Below are 13,104 nucleotides of genomic sequence, written 5' to 3' on the forward strand. Positions count from 1 at the left end.
TGTTTTGGTTTTATTATCTCCACATATAATAATCACAAATCCAAAGTGCAGCTGTGAGCAAGATGTTGTGTCGGCCCGGTGACATCACGGACAGGCAGCAGCTGGGCGATGGCTGATTGGTTGATTGATTAAATCCCAGAGGATTTGGGCGGGGCTACATCCTGTGTGTGGCAGCTGCGTGGAAAGCGTAGAAACGACTGGAAGCAAGCCCTATCCATTCATTCATGCGCTCATTCATCCCACTGCCGAAGGCTTAGCACCGCTGTGTGTGAGGCTGTGTGAGCAGCGTTCAGCTAGCTGGTAGGTGCTAAACATGGCACACCGGAAGCGTTAAAAGTGTCCGTCCAACATGTGAAACTCTACCTGCTTTGTGTGAACCAGCAGGGAATCAGACAATCATCGGTGGTGGTGCAGCGGACGCGGTGGTTTTCCAACAAGGTAAAAAAAAAAAAAAAAGAGGCTAATAAAATCAGCAGCTAGTTTAAGACTAACTGCGATAAAGATTACTCAGCACACGTATAACGTTATGTGTCGTTAGAGAACACTGTCGTTAAGATCAGTAAAGTTTAATGAGCACGATAGACATATGAGCAGACTATGATGGACAGCGTTAGCTTAGGCTAGCAGCTAACTGCTGACCTTAGCCAACTGCTAGCCGGCTAATTATTGGTGGTGCTGATGCTGAGCTAACTAAGCTAACGTTGAAGCTAGCAGCATCCCAGACAGGCCAGGCTGAGCGTTTTAGGGCTCTTCCATCAACACTAGGTATAAATGAATCTAAAAAAGGGATCCCTGAGCTACTTGAGGATTGTATTTAGTAGAGTACAATGTTATGGGTTTAGATTTTATTAATTTGATTAAACTCATCTAAATAATAATGCCAGGAAAATAACAGGATCACAGTGTATCTGCAGCAGGGCTATAAAAAGTACAGATTTAATTAAATCATAAATCATGATCTGGTTTTCAATCTTTATAAAACTGATTATTTAAAGATTATTATTTAGCCTTTATAGAACAGAGGCAGGAACTAAATATTTAATGAGAGGTATGACAAGCAACTTAAAGCGAGTGTATTTGGGTTGTATTATGCTTTATTGCTTCCTTTTGATGCTGATCTCTAAAAGAACACAAATAATCATGTTCTTAAAGGGTAGACCTGTTCGGCGTGCATCAGTAGTGTGTTTCTCTCCGTGAAGGATCATGTGGTGGGCCTGGCCGTTCCTGCCTGCCCTGGTGCTTCTCTCAGAGCTCTCCGTGGTGAGAGTCCAGACTGCACCGTGCCAGACCTGCCGAAAACTCACGGAGAGTTTCATTAAGGTACTGCAGTTAATTTAATGAGCCTTGGATTCACGCTTCTCTTCTTCCAGCTTGTTTTTTTACATCTTAATTTGCACCTGCCAAACTCTGAGGTTGCTCCAGCCACTTCACGCGACATTGGACTCATTTCCATCTGTTATGTGCCTTAGTTTTTATGTTTATTGACATCCTTCCAACCTCAGATGTTTATAATTTTTGTGTTAGGGTTTAACAGGTGGTTGGGTTTTAGAGTAACGCAATTTCAATCCTCTGTATGTGCCGCACATGTGGCAGAACTGACAATAAAGCAGAATTCGACCTTTGACTTTTTATTATTCACACCTACATCTGTTAGGGCTTGGAGAGAACAGCCAACAAAAACTTTGGGGGAGGTAACACGGCGTGGGAGGAGGAGAAGCTGGCTAAATATGCACGCAGGTAAGACCGGTTTATATCTAGACTCACATCTATCAAAGATACTCATTTATTAATATCATCTAAGTCCAAATCATATGTGTCCCAACCCAGCTTTTCGAACAGATTTTGTCTTTGCTGTACATCTGCATGATGTGTTTTTCTTAATGATAGCATAAGAAAAATAATCTGTTGCCAAGATGATGTCATGTAGATGTTATATAATCTGTTATGCGATTACTAAATCACCAGTTCACTTCTTGGCTTCTTGTTTCAGTGAGACTCGGCTCTTAGAGATAGTAGAAGCTGCTTGTGAGAAAGCAGATTTTGAATGTAACCAGCTGCTGGAGCAGATAGAGGACCAAGTGGAGACGTGGTGGTTCCACAGGTAAACATAAAATAGGAATATTACCACACATTAAAGTGGCAAATTCGAGGATAAGTATATATTATTATATGCCTATATCTTATCATACGATAACGGTTTTGATATTTTTGACAAGAGCTCAGCTAAAATGTTAATAAGTGTGAAACAAAAAGTAGGAGATGAAGTGCTGCAGGCAAACAGACTGCACACACCAAATTTTCGACAAAGTAATCAGCTCCTTTCAGTCTGCTTTGCTGTAATATCGGACAATTGTTACTCACAGAATTATGAAAAAAGTTCCAATTGCCATCCAACTTCTTCATTAAAATGACAATAGCTTGTTTTGCTGCCCACAAAATTCTTAAACCTGCAGTATTCAAATGCTACCACCAGTAACTAGAGGTGTTGTCAAATCAACCAGAACAAGACATCTTTAAGAGATTGAATTTGAGTGTTCATACATTTTAAATTAATCCAACATTTAATTTTTTGCTAGTCTGTTGACATGTGTGAGCATGCTGTCTGCTGAGATGCGTTATCATGTTCCTGTTTTAACGCCTTGCTTGACATGTATGGTCCTACAGGCAGCAGGAAGCACCGGACCTGTTTGAGTGGCTTTGCATAGAGGAGCTGAGACTCTGTTGTCCACCTGGACGCTTTGGACCTGACTGCAAAGGTGTGAAAAACTTAAATCATTAAATACAAGTGACACGATGTGAACGCAGAAAATGTCACTATATCAGAATTTCTTTTTGCTTGTTGTTCCATGTGAAGTGTGATTCATTCAGCCGAGTGCTTGTAATTAGACTCATGCTAATTCAAAGCTTTGGTTTGAAGAGGTCCAGAGTTAATGGCATGTTTATCCAATACAGAGTGTCCATCCGGACCCGGTGGTGTGTGTGGAGGTCTGGGCCGCTGCGAAGGGGAGGGTACTCGCCTTGGAGATGGAGAGTGTGTTTGTGATCCCGGATACTCGGGCCATCTGTGCCAGAGCTGTGCCGATGGCTACTACAGAGAAAAAAGCTCCAATGACAGCACAGGAGCCTGCGCAGGTGCCTCAGATTCAGACAACTGTGTCTGCATTGTTAAATTCTGCACGGGGTCATCAAAAATTGACCTTCTCTCTGCACCCATGTCTCTCATCTCTCATAGCTTGTTACCACTCATGTAAGAAATGCTCAGGGCCGCAGGACTACAAATGCCTGGACTGCAAACCCGGCTGGATCCTTCATGACAACAAGTGCGTGGGTGAGTGTGGTTATTTGATTGCGGTAGTAATTCGGTGCCAGTTTCCTGGATATGTGCTGTTTGACACGCCTTTTATGTCTCTTAGACATTGACGAGTGTGGTACAGAGCTGGCTCATTGTCCTACCAACACCTATTGTCACAACACAGATGGATCATATGAATGCAGAGGTATGCCCCCTTGTCTAGTTGATGTCACTGTTTGCAGTGTACTGTACGTAATGAAATCCTGCTGATACTTCTCAAGATATTATGGAGCTGGTGTGAGACTAAGCATGTTTTTAGTGACATTTGCAAAATTGGCCAGACTATCTGTTTGTTGCCTTGGGTCAAGGAATTTGGCATTTTTGTTTAAAAAATTGTCAATAGTTTCGGATTAATGTCATCAGTTAATTGTTATGGCTCTAATCAGGTGGTTATGTTAAATATCATTTGCTGAATGTGTCCACTACATCCAGGCTGTGACCAGGCATGTATGGGCTGCATGGGTAGCGGTCCTGCGCGCTGTAAGAGGTGTGCTCGTGGCTACAGACTGAAGGGAGCAAAGTGTCTCGGTAAGTGTATAAATCGTTTTCTCCTTTTACATCTTCACCTTCTAAAATCTTCTAAACTGTTTCTCTTTCCTTCTTCACATAGATGTAGATGAATGTAGTGAACGTGCAATAGCATGCCCAGGCCTCAATGAGGCCTGCATCAACGAGGAGGGCTCCTTCCACTGTGACTGTGCTGATGGCTTCATTAGGAGAGATAGCATTTGTGTTGAGAATAAACCTCCTGGTAAGTGGCAGTTGTTATGAAGAAACAAATGCTCATGTTGTAGATAGTTATTCAGATCTTTTGGCTGAAGCTGGGCTCAGACCGCAGGTGTTTTGGAAGGCTCTGCTCAGATTATCTGGTAATCCGAGTTACTTACAGAAAGATCTCAAACCTCCCGAACCGCTCGCAGACTCATCTTGTATCACAATTAATATCTATATATTGTTTGTTTAATATTTAATACCTGGAGGATTATGTCTGCACTTTGACAATAGCCAATGAGAGAGGGCCAGCTAATGTTAGGAAGTTTCCATGACACCATCAGCTGCTCAGTGTCACCCAGATTTTAAACCCCAAATATTAAAATCATGTGGTCAGTGCAGCCCTGATGATATGAGTGGTTTAGGAGTGGATCTGCACACCCTCACATTACCAGATAATCTGGACCAAAAAAATGTCACCTGAGGTCCAGACAGGCACTTTCTCCCAACTGTTTGGAAGCGTGAATTTAGGAATAACTCGGATTTAACTCCTGTGGTCCGAACCCAGATTTAAGTGTGTGATACAGTTCAATTTCAAAATCTCTACAAACCCTAAAATTTCTTTCTTTCTTTTTTCTTTTGACCTCCTTAGCTGGCCCAGAGAAGGGATTGTTCGATGACATGACAGATGACGAGGTCCTCGTGCTGCAGCAGATGTTCTTTGGCGTCGTGATCTGTGCCCTGGCTACGCTCGCTGCCAAGGGGGACATGGTCTTCACAGCCATTTTTATTGGAGGAGTTGCGGCAATGGCTGGATACTGGCTGACGGAGAAGGGAGACTACATGCTGGATGGATTTCTAAAGGGACGCTAAACTGTACGGAACTACGATTTTTTTAGAAAAGGAGTACCAGCCAATTAGAGTGAATAAGACTCAACTGGGGAAAGGAAACTCTTTATAATGCTAGCCTTTCAGGGATTTACTTGTGATTGGGGAATTACTTAAAAGGGCTCGGGTTCATTAATTTATATTTATGAATAGGATAACGCAGGAAAAAGCGAGAACTTGAAAACTATGAGGCGGTGAATCATGAAGAGGAATAACAAAGAAACTGCACTGAAATAAAAGGAACTGAACTTAATCCCCTACCTCAACTTTGTTGGGGACAAGGGTGACATAAAGACCACTACTGATTGTTAAACTCTATTATGCATTTGGATGTCTCATCTGGCCTCTATGTCGCTTGAGAAAAGATGTCGTTTTCTTCTACACAATGAAAACCTCCAGTCATTATGTCCGTCCATGTTTTTCTCCATTGCAGTGCGATAAAGCATAGATTTGTCCCATAATTTCAAGAGTAGACACGTTTTGATTGTGTCAGGTTACTGCAGCCCTAGCTTATTGCTATAGGCATGGAAGAAATCTGGAGAATTTAACAACCCCCCCCCCCCAACGGAGTACTCAAAACTCTGGGATGTTTCCATTGTGAACTACTAGTTTTGTGTTCGCTGAACGACTTTTTACCTCATTCCTGAATGATTCTTTTTAGTAATAATGCATGATACTAGGATTTGAAATGGAAGTTACTGCACTGTATTTATCAATTCGTCTTACTTTGGCATGAAAGACTAATATTTGATAGCTGCTGGATCACCAACATTACTGCTTGTTGAGTGTGCGAGAGGACGTGCTCGGATACACACCAGCTCTGATCTGGACGACGCAAGCCATTTTCTGTTGCCTTGATTTTGAGAGCAATATGTTTGTTGGTATTTATCATATTTTTGTTTGTTGACACTTGTTTTTTTTTTTTTTTTTATATATATGTGCATTATCAATGCAGAGTGCAATTCCAGTTTTAGCAGATACAGTAGCATCATGTTGGAGAGACACTCGAGCGCTTGTCTGTTGCGTTATTTATGTCTCACTTTTTAAGTGTGAAATCTCCAGAGTTGTCATTCATTAGGTGTGTTTGCTTAATTTAAAATTAAAAGAGAAACTCCCTCTCCTTACGTTTTGTAGTTTTTAATTTGCTCTTCCTCTGATTCTTTACGTACAGAACTGGGGTGGGGACTTTCTGGCTTGTGTAAAAACGTTTTTTAATGTTGCATTGTAAATACAGACAAATTCCTAGGATAAATGTGTACTTTGAGCAAACCTTTGCACAATCTAAATATTTGCCATTCATGATATATTCACTGTAGTTACAGTACAAGGAGGAAAAAAAGGATAAGCATGGCTTCAGTCACCATCAGATGTTTCCATCATGCACTGTACAGTGTTTTTAAACCTCATTTTTATCTGACAATCACACGTACCCAAGTGCTATAGGGAGGCCCGAGTCTGAAGTTTGGGTTCTTGAAGAGAGGTTTGGCCCTAAGTCAGTGTTCCACTCCAGTTAATGGGGTTGAGGCGCAGCAGCTCTCTCTCCTTCAGGGCCTCCTGGGAACGTGTTAGTGCTCTGTCCCTCCAGCCCTGTTCCATTAGCTGTGAACATAAAACATGCAACACATGGACAAGGAAGAAAAAAAAAAAAAAAAAAACTTAGTCACTCCCTATATTGTTGTAACCTGAGAGCACGCGGAAGCATTTTCTGGACACTATTGTAAGAGGGCATAAACACAAAAGCATCAGGTTTACATAATGTATGTGTGGGACTGTACCCTCTTGTTCTCATCCCTGTATGCCGTCATTGCTTTGCTGTGCCGGATCCTCTGCTCTCTTTCACTGGACAGGGCGAGGCGGTCCACTTCTCGGACATACTCTGCGTCCTTCGCTTTACTTGCCAGCTGCAGCTTCAGCGTTACATATTTCTCGTCCATCTGCCTTTTTAAGTGATCTCGCAAGTCCTTCCTGCAGGAATTAAAGAGCAGCTTTTCTCTGTCACCAATAAATGTTGCTTTATTGAAGCATGAAAGGCTCATTTTACCTGTATTCATCTCTCTCGGGGCCTGTTCCATAAAAGGGTTTTCGCCACACCTGATGATACCTGACACATCAACCTCAAGTCAGTGACTTTGAACTCTAATAACTTTTCAAAGCAAAGACTGTAAATGCACCAGTAGGTACATTTACAGTGAGTTTGAGCAGTGCTTCTACCTGTAATGCTCCCTTCTCTGCATGATCAGTGTCCTCTGGTGGTTGTGGTGGTGAACCGCTGGTGTCTCCAGACTGACGGTGCGTTTATGGGCCAATGGTGGATGTAAAGGGTTCAGTCTAGGAATACTCTAAGGGAGTAGATTAATGAATAATAATTCAATTTAATAATTCTTTATTTTTTATTGTTTGACCTTAAAGCAAATCTCACTTTGTTGTGACACAGGAGTGCACAGTCGGTAAATCTCACCTGATTGCTTGTCCACAGGCGTGCAGAGTCTGAGATGATGGGAAATGCCATGGGAGTGACCACCAGACAGCGACTCTGCCGGACAGGAGGTGTGTCACGAGGGACCCAGACTGGTGTGGGAGCTGTGGATATGGCTGCTGTGGTAATGACGAAATTAACAAAAAATCACGGCACATACTTAAACACTATGAGAGACAGAAATGCAAAAATAAATAAATAAATAAATAAATTGGAGAAAGAGAAATCAAAGCTTTCCTTACGTAGTTTCATTCTGCAGTTTCTTCTGTTGGCGTGCCAGAGACGCTCAATCCTTTCTCTGTAAACTTCTGAAACTTGCCAAAAGTGTCAAAGCTAGCAAAAGTTTCTTTTTTTTTTTCTTGGATTTCTCTTAACATTAAATCAAAACATAAATCCAAACCTAGCAAATTGCTATAGTTGTTCTAGTTAGAGATTAATCCGTGACGTGCCGGTGCGTTGTGTTCTGCGGTGGCAACGGTTGCCTTGGAAATCAGGTTACTACTCCCCCCCTAACGAAAGCTGCAGCCTGGAGTGGCCATGCCCCAGTGCACTCATAAAGCAGGATGTATCAACCTCTGACAATGAACTAATCAGATACAGTCAGAGAAGTTCTCAGGATCTCATCTATTTACAAAGGAATTACAGAAGAAAAACACTTGGAAGACTCATGAATCACTTCATCTATTAAACCATTTAAAACATTTTATTCAACATAGAGTAAAACCTTTTTTATAAGACAAGCTAAACTTTGGAATATCACTGCATAATTTTAAAGTGATCTAAAATTAGAAGTTCATTATAATACAGTGTTTATGTGATATAACAGATTTTCTTTCTTGCAACACAACAACTCTTCAATGCAACTTCTAACACATTCAGATTCCCAAGGTTTCATGGTTCTCCCACAGCCAGGCGTGGTATTTGTTCAACATGTGATCTTCTGGTGTCACCTTTTGACATGAAAACACCAATTAATTAAAACTACAATAGTACGGCAATCATGTAAAGGGTAAATAGCAGGGAGCACACTCACCTGTCTCCACTCTCCCACGCAAAAGATCCTGTAGGAGTCGTTGCCGTATTTCCCAATGCCGTGCAGCTCGATAGGGTAACGCCACTGTTTAGAGAGGTATTCATCTACAGAGGAGAAAAGTCACTGTGAGTTTGTTGTGGTCACTGATGCAGCTCCATCCACTCACCTGGCCGCTTCATTAGCTACACCTGTTTAACTTCCTGTTACAGCGAAGGTCTAATCAGCCAATCACATACCTCGCCTGCAGTTCACACCAAGAATGGGGAAGAAAGGTGATTTAAGGGAATTTGAACGTGATGTGTTAATGATCTCTAAAGTTTGCAGAGAATCGTCTAAAAAACCAAACAGTTTTTTAACCAACAATGCCTTGAAGATGGCAGAAATCAAACTAATCGAAGGATAACTAACCTTTTAGATGATACGGTTAGAATTTGGCTTCAACGGTATGAAAGCACAAATCCTATGTGCCTTTTATTGACAATTCAGGCTGCTGCTGGTGAAATAGTACAAAGGTTGTTATCTCGGGCATACTTTGGGCCCCCCAGTACTAAATGAGAATCACTTAAATGAATCTGAATATCGTTGTCGACCGTGTACATCTTTTTATGACCACAGCGTACCGATCGTCTAAGGGCATCTTTCAGCAGGATGTTGCAAAGTTAATTTCCTTGCACTGTGACGTTGAATTAACTCAAATGGTCTGCACAGTCACTCGATCTTCATCCAATAGAGCGCCTTTGAGATGTGGCTGTACGAGAGGTTTACATCATGGAGGCGGTACCTACAATTTTTCAGAAGCTATGTGATGCTATCATGTCAATATGAACCAGACTCTCTGAGGTTTTTTTTTCCAGCACCTTATGCCACATATGGCACAAAGTATTAAGGCAATTCTGTAGGCTAAAGTGGGTCCGATAGAGCACTAGCAAAGTGTACCTATTAAAGTGCCTGGTGAGTGTTAAACAGAAATGGATGCTGTAATCCATCAACCAATAAGCACATTTACCTGAGAAACGAATGAGTGCTTTGGCTCTAATCTCATAAAGTCCAAGTGGCTTCATGAGTTCAGACATGGGCTTCCAGTCAGCCTCCCGGGTCACCTCCGCAGACGGGTAACGCTCAAAGAACTGCCACAGCACTGGAATGGCCATCTTGCCTGTATTAAACAAGAGAGAAATGGCGTGGTTTTAGTATGGGGTTAGCGCAACATCCAGAATATGCGTTTGTTTGATCGTACCACTCGTCTTGTTCAGAAAAACAGTGGCCACCAGGAGCTTCCAGGGGTCGTGGAAAAGGGTTTCCTGCACAAGGTTAAAGGGGGACCGAGGGGGCGTCCACTTCTTGAAGACTTTCCTCCTGGGTGGGCTGAGTCCTGAGCATTAATCAAACACATGATTTAATTTCATAAATATTTAATGTGAGCGTTTAACACACAAATACACACAAGGAGTGTGTCTGAAATAAACCATTCCAGCATTACCGTCTCTGAATGTTTTCCCGCTGAAGTAAGGGCTTGTTTTCCGTTTGTCTTCTGAGCTCTTAGACTCTAAGCAGACAGAAAGTTTATCAGCAATTTCATACGAGACATAAGAAATGGGACAGTATTAAAAACAAAACATGGGGATAGAAAAGTAAGTTACAAGTTTATATTACATTTTTCTGTCCAAAAACTAAACAACACCTTACACAAAAAGATATCTCTGAATACTTGCTGAGAAGTATCATTCAAAAGTAAAGAATATAATTTAATTGATTGTATCCATTAGCCCTTTTAGATTTCTTACAACTGAAGGACAAGGGGCATTAATTTTAGGACAACATCCACATTTTGGCCAGAAAGAGCAGATAGTTTGAAAGAGGAGTAAAAAAAAAAAAACTCTCTCTGCACAGGAGGTATGGGCTGAGAGACAATTTATCAGCCAATTACAACACAGTCTTAACGGCTCTTCCATTCACACCTGGAGTCTGGAGTATCAGACCATTAGTGGTTCATTAGAGTGCCACTTATGGTGAAAAAAGAGGACATCGTGCAGGTTACTCTAAGCAGCTTCCTCTAATTGCAGGTGTTGTTAACAGACCCGAGTCATGTGAAGTTCAGACGTTCTTCCCATCAGTCATTTAGAAATAAAGAGGCCACTTGGATGAGTAATGAAACATCTTCAAGAAAAACAAGTCCAGATGAATTTCTTTTTAGCTTTGTTTTTTTTTTAGATATAACATGACCTGGAAGATGGACACTCTTCAAAGAACCCTACAGAAGTGCTCTGCTTGTTACAAATCATACTAGCAGCTGTTGTCAAATCTCTTACAATTAGGTGTTTGAAACTTGCCCCCATACAAATGATAAGATCACAGCGCATTAGGATTCCATATGCACAAATGTAAAAGTGGTGCAGTCCTGTGCACGGGTGGAGTAAATAACCATTGACCATCTTCTGACGATACAATGTTCTGCTGGGAAACTTTTGGACCTGGCATTCATGTGGATGTTACTTAGACATGTACCACCCACCTAGACCAGACCAGACCAGGCAACCCCACCCTATAGCAATGACACTCTTGATGGCAGTAGCTATCCCCAGCAGGATGCAGCCTGACACAGGGACACATACAAACGGTTTAGGACTCAAAAAACATGAAAAACAGCACAAGGTGTTGACCTGGCCTCCAAATTCACTACATGGAAAAAGCCTGATCCACAGAGGCCCCTCCCCTCAACTCATAGGACCCAAAGACCCCCACTAACAACATTTTGTTGCCAGGCACCACAGGACACCCTCAGAAGGCCCATGTCCATTCTCTGATGAGTCGCAACTATTTTGGAGGCACAAGGGAGACCTACACAATATTAGGAAGGTGGTCACAATGTTATGCCTGATCGGTGTTTATATTCAGTGTACAGAGACGGATTTAGGCATGGGAGACATTTGCAGCTGCTCAGGGCGTCATACTGTCGGGGGCGACGCGGACACTAGAAAAAAAAAATCGTTTCATTTGTGTGGTGGGTTTTCTATCACCCTCCCTGCTGCGTGCCTGAATCTGATGGGGTGTGCGGCATTACTAAGGTTCGCCCAGAGCACTAAACATGCCGGAACCGCCTCTGGCCGTTCAGTAAAATGTGAAATTGCTTTGACTGCAGTACACTGGAAAAGCTAAAATTAAAATCTAAATAAATAAAAAACAAACTGTCAGACAGTGTACATCACACTTACTATTCTGGGAATCTCTTACTGGTGTACAGCTCCCGCCAGTCGTGTCAGTTAACAACACCTCTTCTTCTGTTTCCCGTTGGCTTTCTGCCTCCAGTTCAGAATTAGGCTTGTCGTCACCTTTGCTGTGAATGTGTGTCTCATCTGCCTCCCGCTCATCCTCACCTTCGTTCTCGCTGTCAGTGGAAGGCTCAACGTTCAGAGTCGGGACTGAAGGCAGTGAGTCTGCTTTCTCATTGTGAAACATGAAAGCGTTTTGTTGATTACTGGAAGGAGCCAGTCTGAGTAGCTTCTCTCTCAGCAGCCCCACTCTCTGAGGGCTCTTCTGCAGTTTCACATTGTCCACTGTTTCTGAAGGTGCAGCTTGTATGCAACACTTTGCAGCCTCATCAGTTGTATGTTCAGTCTTATCTAGTATAATATCAGTATCAGTATGGTTAGTATCTTCCCCACCCTTTACTCTTTTATCTGTAGTATCAATGCTGAGTGAGGAAGAGACTCTTTTAGTTTTATTAAGGGGTGCATCCACCCTTTCTGTTACAGCTTGTGTTTTCTCCTGCTGTCCATCTCTATGTTTTTTCCTTCGTCTCCTCTGCTTTACGTCAGAGGTGAGTATCTGTGAAGCAGTGACATTTTCTTTGGACGTCGTGAAATCAAAGAAATTAATGTCCAAGTTCCCTTCTCCACTTTTTAGGAAAGCTTGCAGGGATGCTCTTGACCGAAACCTCTGCCCTTGGGGACTTACAGAAAAAAATAAAAAATAAAAATCTGTTAGACACTGATCCAAGGGTCAGTAACGTAGAGACAGGATTATAAGAAATCACCGAGTCACCTTGTAATGTAGACATCCAGTTTCCCTGCTGTTTTGCCAGCTTTCCGCTGCCTCACTTCTCTGGTCCAGCCATGGGGCATAACGGGAGTGTGGCACAAATCATCCTCATCCTTGTAACATTGGTTGTTTACGTCTCCACTGGTCTCCAGATGGATAACACAGCTCGTGGGATATATTTGGAGATGAGTGTTGTTGCTGAGTCTGGTTGTGGTGGAGTCATCATCCTTCAGTAGACTTTTTACTACTGCATCAGCAGCCATTCTCGGTTCATCTTTACCTAAATTTCAAAACAACATACACGTTTCATCTCCACATTTTACAGTACCACACAACTTCGACAAGTATCAGCTACATACATACTGTGCATATTACAGTAGATGTGAACCCGATTAACAGTAAATCACAACTATACTAAGTGTACATGACATACATTAATACTAATCAACCTGGAACTCATTCAGATGTGGCGCTTGTTGCCTGATCACTGTCTTCCCGGTTAATTTCAACACACAACACGGAGTTTAAGTGGTCCCAAACATTCACGGCGGCTTGTGTTGCTGAATACAGGAAGTAGCGAGCACATCCGAGTCTGCGCAGTGCGAA

The 13,104-nt window shown here is 42.2% G+C and overlaps 2 protein-coding genes across 4 annotated transcripts; one reads left to right on the plus strand and one right to left on the minus strand.

Moving 5' to 3' along the window:
• Positions 1-28: 28 nt before the first annotated feature.
• On the plus strand, positions 29-6,069 carry creld1b (cysteine-rich with EGF-like domains 1b). Of its 2 annotated transcripts, XM_084553150.1 has the most exons (12): positions 29-300; positions 382-438; positions 1,200-1,320; positions 1,655-1,737; positions 1,991-2,101; positions 2,665-2,756; positions 2,953-3,132; positions 3,233-3,328; positions 3,414-3,497; positions 3,785-3,880; positions 3,963-4,103; positions 4,716-6,069. In XM_084553150.1, the coding sequence occupies exons 3-12, from the start codon at positions 1,204-1,206 to the stop codon at positions 4,934-4,936; spliced, it is 1,221 nt and encodes a 406-aa protein (XP_084409276.1). In that variant the 5' UTR covers positions 29-300; positions 382-438; positions 1,200-1,203; the 3' UTR covers positions 4,937-6,069. The 2 variants fall into 2 exon arrangements, with proteins under 2 accessions (XP_084409276.1, XP_084409275.1); XM_084553149.1 differs by having other exon boundaries at positions 29-438; positions 1,153-1,320.
• Positions 6,070-7,799: 1,730 nt separating this feature from the next.
• On the minus strand, positions 7,800-13,074 carry mbd4 (methyl-CpG binding domain protein 4). 2 transcript variants are annotated; one of them, XM_084553914.1, is made up of 8 exons: positions 12,932-13,074; positions 12,502-12,778; positions 11,673-12,409; positions 9,941-10,006; positions 9,698-9,832; positions 9,467-9,616; positions 8,461-8,564; positions 7,800-8,377 (listed from the first exon to the last, which is right to left on the minus strand). In XM_084553914.1, the coding sequence occupies exons 2-8, from the start codon at positions 12,759-12,761 to the stop codon at positions 8,303-8,305; spliced, it is 1,527 nt and encodes a 508-aa protein (XP_084410040.1). In that variant the 5' UTR covers positions 12,762-12,778; positions 12,932-13,074; the 3' UTR covers positions 7,800-8,302. The 2 variants fall into 2 exon arrangements, with proteins under 2 accessions (XP_084410040.1, XP_084410041.1); XM_084553915.1 differs by lacking the exon at positions 12,932-13,074 and having other exon boundaries at positions 12,502-12,905.
• Between the last annotated feature and the right edge of the window lie 30 nt (positions 13,075-13,104).

Source organism: Chelon labrosus, assembly GCF_963514085.1.
Source record: "Chelon labrosus genome assembly, chromosome: 10".
Classification (NCBI taxonomy): domain Eukaryota; kingdom Metazoa; phylum Chordata; class Actinopteri; order Mugiliformes; family Mugilidae; genus Chelon; species Chelon labrosus.